At 43.3% G+C, this 19,070-nt stretch overlaps 1 protein-coding gene across 1 annotated transcript; it reads right to left on the bottom strand.

The window, feature by feature from the left end:
• Positions 1 to 16,734: 16,734 nt before the first annotated feature.
• Positions 16,735 to 18,122, bottom strand: LOC135768900 (interferon-induced very large GTPase 1-like). Its single transcript, XM_065278263.1, has one exon. It carries the CDS (start codon positions 17,888 to 17,890, stop codon positions 16,748 to 16,750), a length of 1,143 nt encoding a protein of 380 aa, XP_065134335.1. The 5' UTR covers positions 17,891 to 18,122; the 3' UTR covers positions 16,735 to 16,747.
• Positions 18,123 to 19,070: the final 948 nt, after the last annotated feature.

The following is a 19,070-nucleotide window of genomic DNA, read 5'->3' as shown; positions in this document are numbered from 1 at the left end:
ATTCACTAACCGAGAGCAGCCTCGGCGTGGATGCGCTGACACACAGCTGGCCGCGGGGGATGCGCAAATACGCGTTTCCACCAGTGAGTTTAATCGCACAGACACTGTGCAAAGTCAGGCAGGACGAGGAGAGCCTTCTACTGGTCGCACCTTACTGGACGACCAGGAATTGGTTTCCAGAACTGATGCTCCTCGCGACAGCCCCTCCCTGGCAGATTCCCCTGAGGAAGGATCTTCTTTCTCAAGGAGGGGGCACATTATGGCACCCGCGCCCCGACCTGTGGGATCTCCACGTATGGTCGTTAAGCGCACGCAAGGTTTAGGTGATTTATCGCAAGCGGTATCTAACACCATCGCCGCGGCTCGAGCTCCGTCCACAAGACGGGCTTACGCGCTTAAATGGAACCTTTTCGTCGTTTGGTGTTCTACGCAACGCGAGGACCCCCGAGAATGCCCCATTAATATCGTGCTTTTATACCTTCAACACCGGTTAGATGGTAGGCTGTCACCCTCCACCATTAAAGTTGATATCGCTGCTATTTCTGCTCATCACTCACTTATTAACGACAGATCAGTCGGCCAGCACGACTTAGTTATTAGATTTTTAAGAGGCGCTCGTAGGCTAAACCCCTCGCGCCCTCCCTCTATTCCTCCCTGGGACCTGTCCATGGTGTTGAAAGCCCTGCAGGGAAACCCGTTCGAGCCTTTGCAGTCTGTGAGTCTGAAGTTTTTATCAATGAAAACTCTGACCCTGCTCGCATTGGCCTCTGTTAAGAGGGTAGGTGACTTTTATGCATTCTCCATCGACGATTCATGCCTTCAGTTTGGTTCTGATGTCTCGAGCGTAACACTCAGACCCAGACCAGGCTACGTGCCCAAAGTTCCCACCACTCCCTTCAGAGATCAGGTGGTGAGCTTGCAAGCGCTGCCCCTGGAAGCGGCAGACCCAACCATGGCTTTATTATGCCCCGTACGAGCGTTACGCATCTACGTGGATCGCACACAAAGCCTTAGGACTTCAGACCAGCTCTTTGTTTGTTACGGTGGTCAGCAGAGAGGGAAAGCTGTCACTAAGCAGAGGATGTCTCATTGGATAGTTGATACTATCGCCCTTGCTTATAATCTGCAGGGCATTCCTTGTCCATTTAATTTGAGAGCTCACTCTACTAGAAGTGTTGCCTCATCTTGGGCACTCGCTCGTGGTTCCTCGCTAACAGACATCTGCAGAGCTGCTGGTTGGGCGACACCTAATACGTTCATTAGATTTTACAGTGTTCGTGTCGAGCCTGTCTCCTCTCGTGTTCTTTCCTCGTTAGGGGAAGCACAGAGAACAGGCTCGCAGGTCGGCTTGCAGCCTCCGACTGTTGCTCCAAACTGAGCTCAGTATGGAAGGCCATCAAGGCAAAAACGCGTAATAATTTGTTTTGCCTTCCTCCGCTGCCTTGGCAGCCTGATGTTGTGGAGCATCCACTGCCAGCCTCTCACTAGCTGCATCCCGGGAACCTGTGTTTGGCTCGGGCATCCACATTGCGTCCCACCGGGTCCCTTTGTGAGTATTTTTCCGTGGGGTTAATCCTACTAGCCCACGTTTCCCTCAGCAGAGCACTGCTTTGCTTACACAGCCACGGCTGTCATTTATACCTCAACTACGGTTGACTTTCGCCCACCAATAGCCCTTAACGGGGCGGTGGCTTCCGCAGCGTCCCTATACCGCTCAGATAGGGCGCTTCCCAGTCGCTGGCACTACTGTGGGGTTAAAGGAACATCTAGTGCCCGGCCTTCTGCCTAATTCTCCTTCTCCTTAAGTGGAACCGGAGGGCTTTACGCAGACACTGGAAGAGGTCAGCCCTCAGTGGCGTTTTGGTAGGGATTCCCAATTCGTCGGTCACGACGTGACGTCGTAGTGACCGACTGAAAGGGAACGTCTCGGTTACATATGTAACCCTCGTTCCCTGAAGGAGGGAACGGAGACGTCACGTCCCGTCGCCACAGGGCTGCTCCCTGCTGTTTATTGGCCGGTCACACTTTCCGGCTTTCTCAGCGAAAAAGAAGCTAATTTCCATATTTGCACCTGCTGCTTATATACGCACCTGGCGGGGCGGCGCCAGCATTATGCAAATATCTCAATGCCAAGTTCATTGGCGTTTTAGTAGTATTCGAAGCAGATTGGTCCCTCTAAGCGAGTTCCCAATTCGTCGGTCACAACGTGACGTCTCCGTTCCCTCCTTCAGGGAACGAGGGTTACATACGTAACCGAGACGATCTCTTGTTATTGTGAATGTACACTAATTAAAGAAGACCCTTCAGAGTTTCAAATGATGTCAAACACGTAAGTGTTTGATTATTAATGATGGAGTATTTTAAGTTGATTCTGCTATGATAACGAGAAAACACGTCAAAACGCGTCCACGCGTTTTTGGACCCCTGGGGGTTAGGGTGCGTGACTAAAACACACACGCGCACTTCAGTTAGTGCGGTATAATGCGATTAAAGTGTTTACATGGATGCATACTGCGATTAAAAACGACTACTAGATTTTTGGTACCGTGACATCCCTACTTTACACCATATGCCCGCCGTACTCTCAGCCCCTGGTAATTGTTTTTTTTCCATCTTGCAGGATAAATGTGCTGCTCAGATAGCACCAGTGGCGTATATAAACTTCAGGGTGGCATACGCTCACGCCGCATTTCACAACTCACCCGACGGCTCCTGCTGTGGAGTCAGCAAAGACTTAGGTCTCTGCGAGCCACACACATCCTGGGTGACCTCAGTTGTGTAGCCAACGCGCTTTTACGACAGGTCATGACTCGCGGAGGATGGAGACTCCACCCCATCGTGGTCAGGGTCATTTGAGAGTCATCTGGCTCTTATGGCCGGACCTGTAGAACCTCCATGTGAATGGTACGATGATGCCTTATTGATTGATTGATTGATTGAATACTTTATTGAACAACAAGTTCAAAAGGATAAAAACACAAAAAAGCCCATATGCTTATTTCCATTGTGGTCCTTAAGATGGAAGACGACTAACAATACATGTATTAATAACATTGAGAACAATGAACGAAAATTTGCAGATAAATAAACAAAAAACACCTAAAAACGCCTACAAAACAAATCCTAAAAGACAAGCAGACACACTAGCAGACAATACAGTATTCCTACTACATCAAGGATTTCTGTTTCCTTACTTTTTCCTTTTTTCTCTTTATAAGTTTAATAACCATTTTTTATAAAAACATTAAAGTGATAATAGGAAGAGCTCAACAGTTTAAGGTTTAAAGGTAAACCATTCCACAAGACAGCTGCGGAGTATATGAAAGAATACTTTCCCACACAGCTCTTAAAACGATAAAGCCTGTAGTCTGTGGAACTCCCCCTGGTGTGGTAATTGTGCATATCACCAATTTTTTAAAAGTAATCACATAAATACTTTGGTGCCAGATTATTTCTTATCTTATAACCCAGTTTAAGTTGAGAAACCCTCTCCTCCACTCTGAGCCATCCAAGACTTGAGAAATGTTCAGGAAGAAGATGAGTTCTAGGATGTAATTTAAGAATCACTCTGATTAGCTTATTTTGACTTAGCGCAGCTTTTGCCAACTGTGGCTGAAACCTTTGTTCAGTCTGGAGCCCCCTTTACCAGGCGGCTTTATGCTTTTAAGTAGTGTCTTTTCTTGTCCTGGTGTTCCTCCCACGCGGAGGACTCACAGAGGTGCACTGTAAGTGTAGTGCTGTGATTCCTTCTAGAAGGATTAGAGAAACAACTTTCTCTGTCTACCCTCAAAGTGTATGTGGCAGCTATTGTAGCCCATCACTTTCATGTTGAGCATAGATCATTGGACATCACAAACTGACTAGTGGATTTCTGTGAGGCGCAGGGGGTTATACCTAGCTAGACTGAGCCTCATCCCCTCTTGGGATCTCTCGGTGGTCCTCTCTTTCCTTAAGAGGGCTCCTTTTGAGCTGTGCACAGAAGCTGATCTTCCTCATCTCGCGATGGAGACTGTTTTCTTAGTGGCACTCACCTTTATTAAGATGGTAGGGGACCTGCAGGCTCTCTCCATCTCTTCTGAGTGCCTGGAGGTCGGACCAAGTGACTCCCATGTTATTTTGTGACCTTGGCGCGGCTTCATGCTCAAGGTTTCCACTACTCCTTTCAGGGATCAGGTGGTAACCTTGCAAGTGCTCCCCTCTTCCGATGACACCCAACCCTGTTATTTTTGTCTGGTATGCACTGCGCCTTACTAGGCAGCTGCATACATGAAAAAACACCTAACCCTAAAAAAATTCTAGCTCCGTTCTTGGACCACTGCTCTTTTCGATATACATGGATTCTGTCTTCGAAAACATGTCTTTCCCTACCACTGCTATGCGGATACACTCAACATCACCCTTCAGCCTTAGGGACATCTCCCTCTGGATGAAGGATCACCATCTCCATCTTACTCTTGCAAAGACAGAACTGCTTGTCATATCATCTGAACCAAAGATTCATCCCAACCTTTCCATTCAGCTCGGTTCCTCGACCATCATGCCATCTAGGACAGCCAGAAACCTGGGAGTGGTCATTGATGATCAGCTTAGCTTCATGGAGCATGTTGCCAGCACTGCCCGGTTTTGTAGATTCATTCTCTACAATATTAGGAAAATTACACCTTCTAATCTGAGCATGCTACACAAGTCCTAGTCCAGGCTCTTGTCCTGTCCAAACTGGACTACTGCAATGCGCTACTGGCTGGACTCACAGCCAGCACAACCAAACCCACTCTGAAGTGGTACTAAACTTAATGTGGAAAATCTAACCGAGCCAAAGTAAAGTGAGCTGCCACAACCCAACCTGTGGGGTTTATGTAATGGAATAACTGCTGCCCCAGAAAGCTTCCTGCAGATGATCCACTGTAATTGCCCAAATGCCTGCTGAGCACAATGGTGCAGTTGGGGTGGCATAATGGACTACCATGCATGCGTGCTTGTGGATCATGTCAAGTCGGGAATTGTGAAAATCACTATAATCAACCTCTATGGGAGGAAAAGTGTAACGACTAATGGCATATCCAGTTTAACTCTGTGGACCCTGTATCGGGTCCAAAATTAATTATTATGACTTAATATAAAATATTCCTTTAATTTTTAATGATCTGTCATGGACCCAGTACCACATATGAGATACTGTTTGAAAGCTTAGAATCTCTACTTTCTGCAGATATGCATCACTTTGAGATATTTTTACAGTAAGAAAGTTATTTACACTTAATTTACACTATCACCCCCCCATATTTTTTATTATATCTTTTAATATTCACATATTTCATATTTTTGACATGACAATCATGGGGACACTTCAAATATTTTTAGGCGGAAAATTAATACAAAAAGTGTATTATTCCTCCCTTCAGTTAGAGTAAAATAACTTTTGCATAGATTATGATAGAGAAAAAATTAATTTTCCTCTGTAAGCTGGCAATTGCTGGAATCAACCAAAACTGTCTGCAGGTTTCGTTACCACTCAGGGCCAGAGTTATACACTTTTAAATACAGACTTTAGAGAAAAAAAAAACATCAAAAAGCACCTATTTATTTTTGTGTTTATTAGAGGACTGACAACTCAAACAACCATGTTTAGCACTTTCAACAGTGTTTTATGAAGAGGATTTGCTGTAAAATGATACCAAACTTTTGTATGTAAACCTCTGCATGTGGGTATGGGAAGCTTTTGAAATTGGGTAGGCCAAATCCAGGCGGAAATCCCCAAAATAGCCTCAGAGTGTAAGAAGATATCTCGTACAGGTCACAGTACAAAAAGTAAACAAAATAACCAGAATAAGAGCAAACAACTAAAGCAAATAGAAAAGATATGTATAAATAAGAAAAGTATTTAAAAAATAAAAAACAAAAGGCAAAAAACACATTATACATTTAAGCGGTACCTTTACGTGGCAGCCCTGTTTTGAGTCATTTTAGAGTACCAGTTCTAATGAATTTATTTTTTATTGGAATCAAAAGAATGTTTTTCCACATAAATATGCTTGTAACCAATTTCTTTAATATATAATTGTACTTGTAATCACTCATCTGTCATGTAAATATGCAAATTAGAATATTACATGGTCAAAACCTGTATCTGGCACCAGTATTCCTGGTTTAGTAGGAATACAAAGGGGGTAATGGTCATTTTAAGCACATGACCATTTTGTAAATGGGGCCTTTCTTGAAGTCAAATTTTGGTAAACTTTTAGTATGTTTTTAAATACATCTGATACCACTGTAAACCACTGAGAAACCTTTTGTTAGAATTTTTTGTTTTGCTGATGTGAGCCGTATCTAGCTCCTCAAACACAAGTGTCTGAATGGTATACACCTTCTCCTTTTAAACACATTTCATTGCAATTTAATTGGTGTTTTATATAAAAGTCAGACCAGATTGGCTATCAAGACCACACCCCATACTGTCGTCATCGACATAACGTCTCATTTCCTCCATCAGGGAACCGTGGTTACATACGTAAAAAACAGGTTTACTTCTATGGTAGGTGCCTTGTAAGAGTTTTGCTTCACTTTAATAACAAACAGTCATTATTACTTTTTTGTGGCATTCAACATCAACAAATTATTTTGATTGACTTATTCATGTTAGTTCTTCAGGCTACTTAAATTTAGAAATATAAAGTTATTATACTACAGCAACAGGACACATTAGCAAGCTAATCATAACTAACACTCAATTTAAACAAAAACTTATAGCATAAACATTTTTAAAGTAAATGCTTTCAAATCAAGGCATTTATGCTTACAATTTAATGCACACATGATACGCCTATAAACCACTTAAATACCACTAAATATTTTTCATTAAAACCAAAAATGATATAGGCCTATAATGGATAAATGATGACAAATTTTAATTGTTAAATATTTTTGTGTACTTAATATTTTTTACATGAAAATGAATGATGCTGCATCCTAAAGTCATTTCCACACTGCACAATGCTGGTTCCTAGCTATAACCAAACATGGATGTGTAAACTACACTTTATATAACCTCCTTGAAAGAATGGCAAATGCTCTCTCATTCGTAAGTCTCTGTAGATAGTAGATAAAACTGTCTGCTAAGTAAATAAATGTTGTTTCTTGTATTTGATGTTTTAATTCAGGGGTGTCCAAATCCTGCTCCTGATGGGCCAGTGTCTCTGCATAGTTTTGCTTCAACCCTAATCAAACGCACCTGATCCAGCTAATCAATGTCTTAGGCTCTGTTTACACGTACATGGTTATTTTTAAAAACTGAGAGATTTACCTTCGTTTGTGCCCCTTGTTAACACGCAAACGGAGAACTCGCCTGTGAAACCGATTGTTTCTAAGAACTCCGGCCAGAGTGGAGATCTTGAAAATCTTCGGTTGCACGGTTGCATGTAAAGTGAGACAAATGGATGTTTAAGCAGGCAACGTCACAGAGTATGCGCCAGAGCTCGCACCTACGTCAAAAGTGCGACCCATGTTTACATGTGACTGCTACTCTGAACGCTTCCAAGATCACATTTATGTTCGTGCAGACTCATTTAGTGTGTTTGTATTTGCAAATACAGCTGCTCCATTATGACGAGGAGCAGAGACGAGTGCTCTGAGGTCAGCAATTTTACGCGTGTTTGACTTCATGCGGCGCTGCAACGGATGATGTCAAAGTACTGCGAGAGCGATTCGAAATTAAACCTCTACGTGTGATTCCTCAACTCGCTCTCGCTGTACGTTGACGTCATCAATCACCTACTGCAGGGATTCCCAAAGTGTGGTGCGCGCACCCCCAGGGGTACGCGAGCTGCCACCAGGGGGTGCGTGAGAGGAAAAATGTAATGGCAGTCTGTTTCTTTAAATGGGATTTTCCATACAATAAATTAAAAAAAAATGAACAGTAAACATTTCCTTTGTAATCACTTTTATTTTAAATAAAAAACTATAGTTAATTAGTTTTTGATAGAAATGTAGAAGACAGCTGCTGTCTTATTCTACGCACTGCTCTTCTGTTATGCACTGCAGCCGCACTGCACTGCGTGTCAACTCATTTCATTCATTCCATATATATTATAAATATGCTTAACTGGCTGAAATCAAGGAAATTGTCAAGTGTGGGACGTCTTATGATAAAGTTGTTAGTCACGAAGGAGGAGAGGGACCAAGAGAGAGAGACTTTTTTATGGCAAAAATAGAAATAATGAAATGTGACGAGACACGGGCACATCTAATGCACAGGATACGCAAGCAATGTGTTTTCATGCATGGTAAAGAGACCACCAATGAATTATATAATAAAATACATAAATACTTACAAAGACACTGTAGAGAACTTATTAAAAGCTTTCATTTAATTTTGTTTTAAACTTGAGCTGTTATAATGAATCTGCAAACTATTATACACTTTTTGTGCGAACAGTAAAGGCTTTCGTGAATGATGGGTCTACGTTACGCACGCATCTAGAAGGAGAGTGCACTGGTAAACATGAGGAAACTCTCATATATCATCTATTAGCTGGCGGCAGTAATTGTTTTACCATAGTAAACTCTAATGGCATCTAAATATCACAGTGGTTAAACGCATACACGGGGGCGCGCATCAAATATACGCTGAGCGTAGCTGCGCCAACCCGGTTGAGACATAGAAGGGGGTGCGCAGGAAAAAAAGTTTGGGAACCCCTGACCTACTGCAACAACTCCTCCCTCCAACATGAAGAACCAGTTCACGTCACCACCAGCGCTGCCTGTGATTGGCTTACGTGGGCTTGAGCGTCTCTTAATATGCACGGGTATGTGTAAATAAACACTTTTCTGAAAACTGACATGTGTGCACGATATTATTTTTGAAACCGGAGAGGTTGAAATGTCCGTTTATGAAAATAGCCGCCCACGTGTAAACATAGCCTTAGGCCCTGTTTATATTAGAGCATTTGCATTTTAAAACGGCATTTTAAAATGAAAACGATCCTCGTTTATACTGGCATTTTAAAAAGAAACTTCATCCACACTATACACCACCATAAATGGATGAAACATGCCCAATCATTTAACTGGGCATGCGCATAAAAGTGTAAAATAACTTATTACTCTAATAATAGCTTTGCGCGTTTATGCAGCCTAGGGGTGTGCGATATTGACAAAAAGTCATGCTTGGGTCCTTTGCTGGCAACTATAACAGACACTATTTTTGAACCTATAAAAATGTGTTTGGGAAAGTCTTATACTGTTCTACCCATACAACATATTAATATGATTAATAGGTTAATTTTGATTTTATAACTAAACCGAAAGGTCTTTATGATTTAAAAAGAAAGCATTCAAGTGAACAGTACTAAACAGTAGCGAACTTGAAGCAAAAATAAATTTTAGCAAATGCAAACTTCAATCAAACATAGTAAGATGTGAAGTATTGCTTTAGCCTACAGAAATGCTTATTGCATTAATTTTTAAAAGTGTGCGAGGTCCGTGCACGTCCTCCGCTAGCAACACATAAATAGCTAAAAGCAAGCGCCTAAACGAGCATTATATATTAATGACATTGAGTTTATTGTTTTTATTAATTTATATTCACAAAACTTATCAACAAAACATCGATTAAAATTAAGAGACAAATTATCTGAAACGAAATGTCATTTTAAAGTAGCAAACAAAACGTACATTAAACTGGAAAATAATGTCTGACCCATTACATTTCTCCCTATTGGCCTTTACAACGCCTATATGGCGTTTAAAATTACAGTCTATCTTTCGTAAGCTAACTAAATTTAAACAAAACATAAACACATTACAACAATACTCAAACCCAACAATACTCAAACATTAATATAAAACAGACATTATCTATAAGGATACATGTTAAAACAATCCGATATAGCGTTTATAATAGCTGGTTGGTAGATGTTTACTATTTTTGGCAAAACCTCTGTTGCAAACCAACATTTACATGAATAAAATAATTTTTACTTTGAAAATGATGCGCTGTCACGTTAACATCAGCTGTTCGTTTACATAAGACTCCGTCTACGTTCATTTACATTCAGAGCAACGTCTGAGTTCTCAAACTAAAACAGGGTCTTCAGCGTTTGCGAACGAATCCGTTTATGAGGGTCGAAAACGGTGATGTAGTGTAGATGAAAGGCGTAAACGTAGCACAAGTAACGCGTTTTAAAGGATAAACGCATTAATGTAAACATAGCCTTACTAGGCAGAGTAAAAACTTTCAGGCAGGTGTGTTAAGTGAAGTTTCAGCTAAATGTCACAGGTCGGGGCAGACCCGAGATAGCTAAGGGGCCACGCCCCTCTCTAGTTTCCACCTTGAGGAGGTTCCCAAGACCACCCCAATGACCAGACAGACAAGTATACTACAATTAAAATGTAACTTTATTTAAATATTTAAAAGCAAGGGGGAAAGGGGAAAGGGCAATTTAAAACAAATTTCTTCTTCTCGCCTCCAGGGCGGTTTGGACCATGAAGCGGGGGCTGGGACTCCTTTCCAGTTTTGTCCTTCGATCCGTGGCGCCCTCCGCTTCTTCCTGGAGGCAGAACAGGGAGAACACAATTAGTGGCTTGTTTCCGTACTGGGTCGCTACTTGCCTAATTCCTTCTGTCTCTCGTTCACCCTTAGGTTTCTCGGCTGGGACTCGGGGGTCTTCCACGTCCCACAGGTGCGAACCAGTGGCCAGAGGTGAGTACTCACACTACTGAGGCTACTCGTTTATCGTTCGGAGGTTGCTGTAAGCAGAGGTAGATTGCACATCACCAAGGTAAGTTACTCACAAGACTTGGCGTTTCCTTCCTTCGGGGCCTTCGCTGGAGCAAGGGTAAGTGGTTGACGCTATTGACACTATTCGTTCTTTCTTTAGACGTGGCTGTAGGCAAAGGGAGGTTACACACCACAAAGGTAAGTTACTCACAAGACTTGGGATCTTCGTTCACTTCGGGGCATCCACTGGGGCACAGGTAAGTGATTCACACTATTGGCACGGTTCGTTCCTCCTCGAGACGTTGCTGGAAGCAAAGGTGGGTGACACACCACAAAGGTAAGTTACTCACAAGACTTGGGCTTTTCGTTCTCTTCGGGACATTCACTGGGACACAGGTAAGTGCTTCACACTATTGACACAGTTCGTTCCTCCTTAAGACGTTGCTGTAAGCAAAGGTAGGTGACACATCACAAAGGTAAGTTACTCACAAGACTTGGGCTTTTCATTCACTTCGGGGCGTTCACTGGGACACAGGTAAGTGCTTCACACTATTGACACAGTTCGTTCCTCCTTAAGACGTTGCTGTAAGCAAAGGTAGGTGACACATCACAAAGGTAAGTTACTCACAAGACTTGGGCTTTTCATCCACTTCGGGGCATTCACTGGGGCACAGGTAAGTGGTTCACACTATTGGCACGGTTCGTTCCTTCTTAAGACGTTGAAGACTTGGGCTTTTCGTTCACTTCTACAGACAGTGGGCTTTCGCAGCAGCGTCCGTACACAGTATACCTCCACCCGTCCGCTTAAGCTTCTTGGGTGTCGTGGGGACTGATGGGTCGAGTGACACAGAGCTGAACGCTTCCCTAGCTCCCCCCTCCTTTTGTAATGACAGGGGTCGCAAGCTGGGGTGAACTCTCGACAAGGTTCTGCACACACCAAGGTTTCTGTTGGATCGATCTATACACAACTACGACCCTCAATCCGTACAGTGCACTTTGACTGCTACTCACTCTGATGTACCGCTGGGCTTTGCCACTGCCTGCTTGCTGGAGTGGTGCGGCTCTCGCTAGCACACAGGGGGGGGGAGATTAGTTTCCTCTTCTCATGGGGCTCGGGCCACAACGTGTTCTTGTCTTCTCACGACCCATCCGGGGCCAGGGCAGTTTTGGTCACTACAAGCACAGCATACACAGCAAGCTTAGTGTAAACACCAATGATAATCACAACTCACCCACAGCACTCTGCACACACTTTACATGAATTTACGGACTTGACCGCCTGGCCTCGACCCCCTGGCCTCGACCCACTTGTGAGGCTGGTTGGGCGTTGTTCTTGCCACAGAGAAGATGGGTTGGTACACAATTATAATCAACGCAGCCCCTGTATGTTCTTGGTTACCTCTTCGGCTCACCCACGCTTCTTTGATCCGCAGGGCCAGATGACAAACGGCAAACGGTTTCCCAGTCGAGTTTCCTGCCCTTGCTTCCGGTTGATCCGTGGCTCGCCCACGCTTCCCTCTACAGTGGGGCCAGGGACCTTCAACACACTTAGAATATACACCAAGCAGCTCTTCTTCTAACTACTTCATAAACACACATCAGCTGTTACTCACTCTTCGTTGTCAGCATAATCCTGCATCAATGCACTCGATGACTCTGTATTAGCCCACTCACAAGTGAAATCGCCAGATAATCTCTTCGCCCGGATCGATGTAGGTCAGCACAACGAGTCTGCACAGCAGCAACACAGCGCACACAAAGTACACCAAAGCACACCGTTTGATGTCTTCAAAGGTCTTTTTGTACTCTGCCTTCCCTCCTTGTTGACCTATCAGCAAACGCTGTATTAATCGCCCTCACCTGTGCGTAATCGGGCTTGATTTAGTGTTCGGGGAAACCCCGGAAATTCCGGTGTTCGGAGTCAGTCGTCCGGGCGGAACCATCGTCGGGCGGAACCCGTCTTCCACACTTTTGGTTCCGCCCTCACAAATCGTCACCTGGTGACATAAACTCTGCAGGACACCGGCCCTCCAGGATCGAGTTTGGACACCACTCTCTTAGGTCTTGTGCTCTTTCTCTTGAAAAACGTTCAATATTTTTCTGTTTCCTTTTTTTGCCTTTTTTAAATTGCTTCTTGGATTATATATATATATATATATATATACAGCTTATACAGAGTTACAGCTGGAAAAATAATAAATTTGACACATCAGCATTTTTATCAGTAAGGAGATTTGGGCTATTGACACAAAATTTCCATCAGATGTAGCTGTCACAGGTGACGGTTTGTGAGGGCGGAACCAAAAGCGTGGAAGGCGATGGTTCCGCCCGGACGTTTTACTCTGAACACCGGAATCTCCGGGATTTCCCTGAAGACGAAATCAAGCCTGATTTCGCCCAGGTGAGGATAATTTACACAGCGGTTGCTGATAGGCCGATGAGGAGAAGAGGTAGAGGATATAAAGACCTTTGAAGACATCAAACGGGGTGCTTGTTGTGTACTTTGTGTACGCTGTGTTGCTGCTTTGCAGACGGATTACGCTGGTCAGATCGTTCCCCTGGGGAAGAGAGAAAAGGAAAGTCAACTGGGCGAAGGAATACTGGGTGATTTCACTCGTGAGTGAGCGGATACAGAGCCATTGAGTTTGCAAGTACAGGAAACTATTGACAACAAAGAGTGAGTAACAGCTGTAGTACTTTTCTGTGCAATACTTGGACGAGGAGTTGCTTGGTGTGTGTCTTTTGTGTTTGAGGTCCCTGGCCCCACTGGAGAGGGAAGCGTGGGCGAGCCGCGGGTTGACCGGAAACACGGACGAGATATTTGGTAAGAAGCGCCGTTTACTAGTAAAGCAGTGGCCCTGCGGGAAAAGGAAGCGCGGGTGAGCCAGAGGAGTGATAAACAACACGCTGGGGCTGTGAATAACATACATCTTACTCTCATCGGTAGCCTAACTATCGCCCAACTATCCTTTCGAGGAAGTCGAAGCCAGGTGGCTAGGTCGAATAAAAATCACGTGAAGTGTGTACAAGAGTGCTGTGGGTGAGTTTCACTTATTAATGGTGTTTACGTTATGCTTGCTGTGTGTATGCTGTGTTTGTAGCGACCAAACTGCCCAGCCTCGGACGGGTCGCGGGAGGACGACATCTGTTGTGGCCTGAGTCCTACGGAGAGAGAGAAAACCTAGTCTTTGGCCCCGGGTGTGTCAACGAGAGCTTCACTCCTCTAAAGAGCAGGCAGTGGTGAAGCCCAGTGGTGGATAGGAGTGAGTATTGTATAAAGTGCACCGTGCGGATTGAGGATCATAGCTGTGTGTACTGACCTGTCCAACAGAAGCTCGTGGTGTGCGGAGCCTCGACGAAAGTTCGCCCCAACTCGTGACCCCGGTCGTGGAAACAGGAGGGGGAGTTCTGGGAAGCGTTCAGCTCCGTGCCACTGGATCCATCAGTCCCTACGACGCCCGGAAAGCTTGAGTGGACGGGTGAAGGAATACGGTGCACCAACGCTGTAGCGAAAGTCCACTGTCTGTGAGTGAGTGTGAAGATCCCCCGTGCTGTGAGTAACCTATCCTGTGTAGTGATATTTGACCTGTGCTTATAGCAATCACTTACCTGTGTCCCAGTGAATGCTCTGGGTGAATGAAGATCCCCAGTGCTGTGAATAACTTATTTTGTGGAGGGATATTGACCTGTGCTTATAGCAATCCCCTACCTGTGTCCCAGCGAATGCTCTGTGTGAACGAAGATCCCCAGTGCTGTGAGTAATTTATCCTGTGTAGTGATATTTGACCTGTGTATAGCAATCACTTACCTGTGTTCCAGCGAATGCTCTGTGTGAACGAAGATCCCCAGTGCTGTGAGTAAGTTATCCTGTGTAGTGAGATTGACCTGTGCTTAAAGAAATCACTTACCTGTGTTCCAGCGAATGCTCTGTGTGAACGAAGATCCCCAGTGCTGTGAGTAACTTATCCTGTGTAGTGAGATTGACCTGTGCTTAAAGAAATCACTTACCTGTGTTCCAGCGAATGCTCTGTGTGAACGAAGATCCCCAGTGCTGTGAGTAACTTATCCTGTGTAGTGAGATTGACCTGTGCTTAAAGAAATCACTTACCTGTGTTCCAGCGAATGCTCTGTGTGAACGAAGATCCCCAGTGCTGTGAGTAACTTATCCTGTGTAGTGAGATTGACCTGTGCTTAAAAGCAATCACTTACCTGTGTTCCAGCGAATGCTCTGTGTGAACGAAGACCCCCAGTGCTGTGAGTAACTTACCTTGGTGTGGCGCCATCTACCCGTGGTTGTGGTAATTGCCTACCTGGTGCCAGCGAGTGCTCTGTGGTGTACGAAGTCCCCAGTACTGTGAGTTGTCTCCCTGAACGTCTCGCTAACGATTCTCTGCTTCCAGGATCTGAAGAGCAACGTACCTAAGGCACAGGAGAGAGAGAGAGAGAAAACGGAGAGTTAGAGAAGTAGTGACCCGAAGCAAAGTACAGCTGGCTAATTCTTTGTTTGATTCTGCCTCCAGGAAGAAGCGGAGTGCGCCACGGGTTTTAGGATTGGAGCCCCGAAGGAGCCCCTGTCCCCCATCCTTGTCATAAGTGGCCCTGGAGGCGAGAAGAAGCCACATTAGTTTTATTTTGCCCTTTCCCCTTTCCCCCTTTTTTTCCCTTTTAAATATTTAAATAAAGTTTATTTTAAACGTAGTTTACTCGTCTGTTTGGTCATTTGGGGTGGTCTTGGGAAACTCCTCGAGGAGGAAGAGTTGAGAGGGGCGTGACCTTTAGTATATTCGGGTCCGCCCCCGGCCGTGACATAGCCATCAAGCCAAATTTTGAATTCATACAAAGAAATCAGAACATTTAATTATTTAAGTTGAGTCATAATAAATAAAGTGAAATGACACACGGAATGAGTATTGAACAAATGATGAGAACAAGGTGCAAAATGTCATAGAAAGCCAGGAGTTCATGTGAAACCTGTCAGTATTGAGAGAAACCCTTCCCCCTATCAGTACTAATTTATATCAGCTGCTTTAGTACTAATTGATGGCCTATAAAGGCTTCTTGTTACCCAGGAGGCACACATGACAGATTTTATGATGAGTAAAAGCAAAGAACTCTCTCAAGATTTTCATAATCTTATTGTTTAAAAGCATTTTGATGTGAATGGTTATAGGCACATTTCCAGAATGCTGAATGTTCCTGTGAGCACTGTGGGGGCCATTATCTGGACATGGAAAGAGCATCACTTCACCATAAACTGGCCACGATCAGGTGCTCCACGTAAGATCCCTGTCCGAGGAGTCCAAACAATAATAAGGAGAGTTCTCCAAGAACCATTCGGGCAAAATTCAGGAAGACCTTACATCAGCAGGTACTGTTGTTTCAAAGAAAATTATAAGCAATGCACTGAACCGCCATGACATCCATGCACACTCACCACACAAGACACCATTGCTGAACAAAAAGCATGTTGAGGCTCGGTTAAAGTTTGCGAAAGAGCATTTGGAGAAGCCGGTGGATTATTGGGAGAATATAGTATGGTCAGATGAAAGCAAAATTGAACTTTTTGGCAGTCATTCTACACACCATGTTTGGAGAAGAAATGGAACTGACCACCACCCCAAGAACACCATACCAACAATTAAGTTTGGGGGTTGAAGCATCATGGTTTGGGGCTGCCAAACCCGACCATTTGTGTGGAAGAATGGGCCAGAATCACTCCTGAGCAATGCAAACGACTGGTCTCTCCATACAAGAGGTGTCTAAAGCTGTAATCATCAACAAAGGCTTTTCTACAAAGTATTAAATAAAGTGTGTTCAATACTTTATTTCCTGTGTCATTTAACTTTATTTATTATGAGTCAACTTGTATACTTAAATGTTTTGATTTCTTTGTATGATTTCAATATTTGGCTTGATGGCTACATCTGGTGGAAATTTTTGTGTCAATAGCCCACTTATAAATCCCCTTACTGATAAAATGCTGATGTGTCAAATACTTATTTTCCCCACTGTATTTATGTGTTTTCTTTTTAATTAGATGTATTTATCTAAACTTTCAACAGCTTCCTGTCTTGTGATTTGTCTCCATTCATCTGGAATCTTTCCTCTATTTTGGAATGTCTTTTTATAATGCTTTTCAAGATCTTTTTGAAATCTGCACACAAACCACTTCCAGTAAGGCAGCTCAGCGAGGTCAGGGGTGATGCTCCACTTTTCAAAACGTTCTCCTGCTGATCTATATACTCTCCAGAAGACTCTCCTGTCTGTGGAATCTGGATAAAAATATGTCATGTTGCTTGATACTTGTGTTTTGCATATTTCAACAGACAGGTTTGTTGTGCCCTTGTACTTTATCCCATTTATTCCATTCACTCTATGGAAAGGAACACTGTAATCTTCATCATGGTCTTCTATTGTGTTGGTGCAGATGGCTCTACAGAATGGACACTGAACCCAACAGCACTGACATAAGTGACCAATCAGAATCTCATCTGGTCTGTTGTTGGCATCCAGTTTTACATTAAATGTATCTGTGCTGAACTCTCTGCTGATGTCAGACATTATAAATGGAAGTTCAGTTATTATCACATCTTCTAAGAGTTTGAAAAAAACATTATCATGTTTGACTCCACTGAGGTCCTTTACAGAGAATATCAGAACATCTGAGAGCATCTGTGTGAAAAACTTCAACCACAAATCAACATCTCCACTCTTCACTTCAACATCTTCAGTAGATTCATGAGCTGCTGTCAGGATCTTCTTCTGCAGGTCTTCAATGTTCTTATTCATCTTGGGTTGAACACTGATAATGAACTGATCTCTGATGTACTGATTGACTTCATCTGTGATGAAACTCTTGAAGTGATCTTTGGGATACTGAATGTAGTCATTGAACGCATAAAACTTCCCCTCTTCTGCCAGACTCTTCAGGATGTGTTTCTCCAGATTTGATCTGTTTCCATTCAGTGATGGACAGTTTGATCTGATTTCATCTGCTAAATCTCTGGCAGTCTGTTTATAGAGACTCTGTTCAATGGGTCTCTTCAGTTTCTGACAGATGATTTCACCAAAAATAGCAGCTGATGTTGCTCCATCACAGTATTTCTTGAAAATACTATAGTATTCATTCCTCTTCTTCTTCAGATAGAGAACAGGATCATTGACTTCTCTGAACATTCTGTGTTGATCATTTAATGTCTTTTCTGTTTTCTTAAATATAGAAAATACCAAATCAATGAAGAATTCCTTTTTGAACACACATGTCACAGACCTTCCTCATTTTCTTGAATTTTTGCCTTGATGTAATCTATTAGCTGTTTAATGCAGCTATTGTTGTAGCCCATCTTTGAAATATTATATGACTGAATCATTATGTCTGTTTGCTGAACAATGCTGTAGTCTTAAAGCTGTAGTCTACGATGTTGAAATTCGGTAGAGAAAGCCTGAGACGGTTAGTAAGTTTTAAAAAACTCATCCCGCCCCTCTGTGCTACCTGATCCCTCCCCCCGGGAAACCACCTGAACAACGTCACTCATTCAAGCTGTGATCACTGCTGGTAGTAAACATCAGAACAGAGATTTACCGAGCAGTAAACACATAAAGCCTTGAAGGAATGAAAAATTACAATTATGATTGTAATTGACGTTATTTACTTTCACAACAACGTTGGGCATGCGTTTCCCCTCCTGAGCTTCAAGAAATGACTTTATAAATATAATTATTTTGACCCGTGATACGCGATGCTAAACGGCTAACATTCCAATGCCGACCGGCAGCATGGGCATGTTGTCAGATTGATAATACTATATTTATGTAACACCTCACACAATCTTTGTAAACATAATTATTTTGACCCGTGATACGCGATGCTAAACGGCTAACATTCCGATGCCGACCGGCAGCATCAGCATGTAGTCAGATTGATAATAATATATAAGTTACACCTCACACAATCTTTGTAAATATAATTACTTTGACCTGTGATACGCGATGCTAAACGGCTAACATTCCGATGCCGACCGACAGCATGTTGTCAGACTCATAAAAAGATATTTATGTAACACCTCACCCAATAAAAGTATAAATAAATGCGTACCTGTTCAACAAAAGTCTGCTGTGTCGGCGTCGGTTTTCAGCCCCAAATCTCCCTGAAGCTTCCTCCAACGGTCAATGGCGGACCCTATATTGATTCTACTTAGAGTCCGCCGTTTTTCAAATTTTTTTAACCTCTGCTCTTTCTTCAACAGACTTCCTTTTTCTTCCAACCTTTACTGTAGGAACAAGCAGGGGCTGCTTGCTGCTGTCGTTTAGTTTTTTTTTTCCATTAGTGAGATGTTGCTGCTTCGCTAGCTACCAT

This window comes from Paramisgurnus dabryanus, chromosome 3, assembly GCF_030506205.2.
Source record: "Paramisgurnus dabryanus chromosome 3, PD_genome_1.1, whole genome shotgun sequence".
Classification (NCBI taxonomy): Eukaryota; Metazoa; Chordata; class Actinopteri; order Cypriniformes; family Cobitidae; genus Paramisgurnus; species Paramisgurnus dabryanus.
This window is presented reverse-complemented; position numbering and strand designations above follow the sequence as displayed.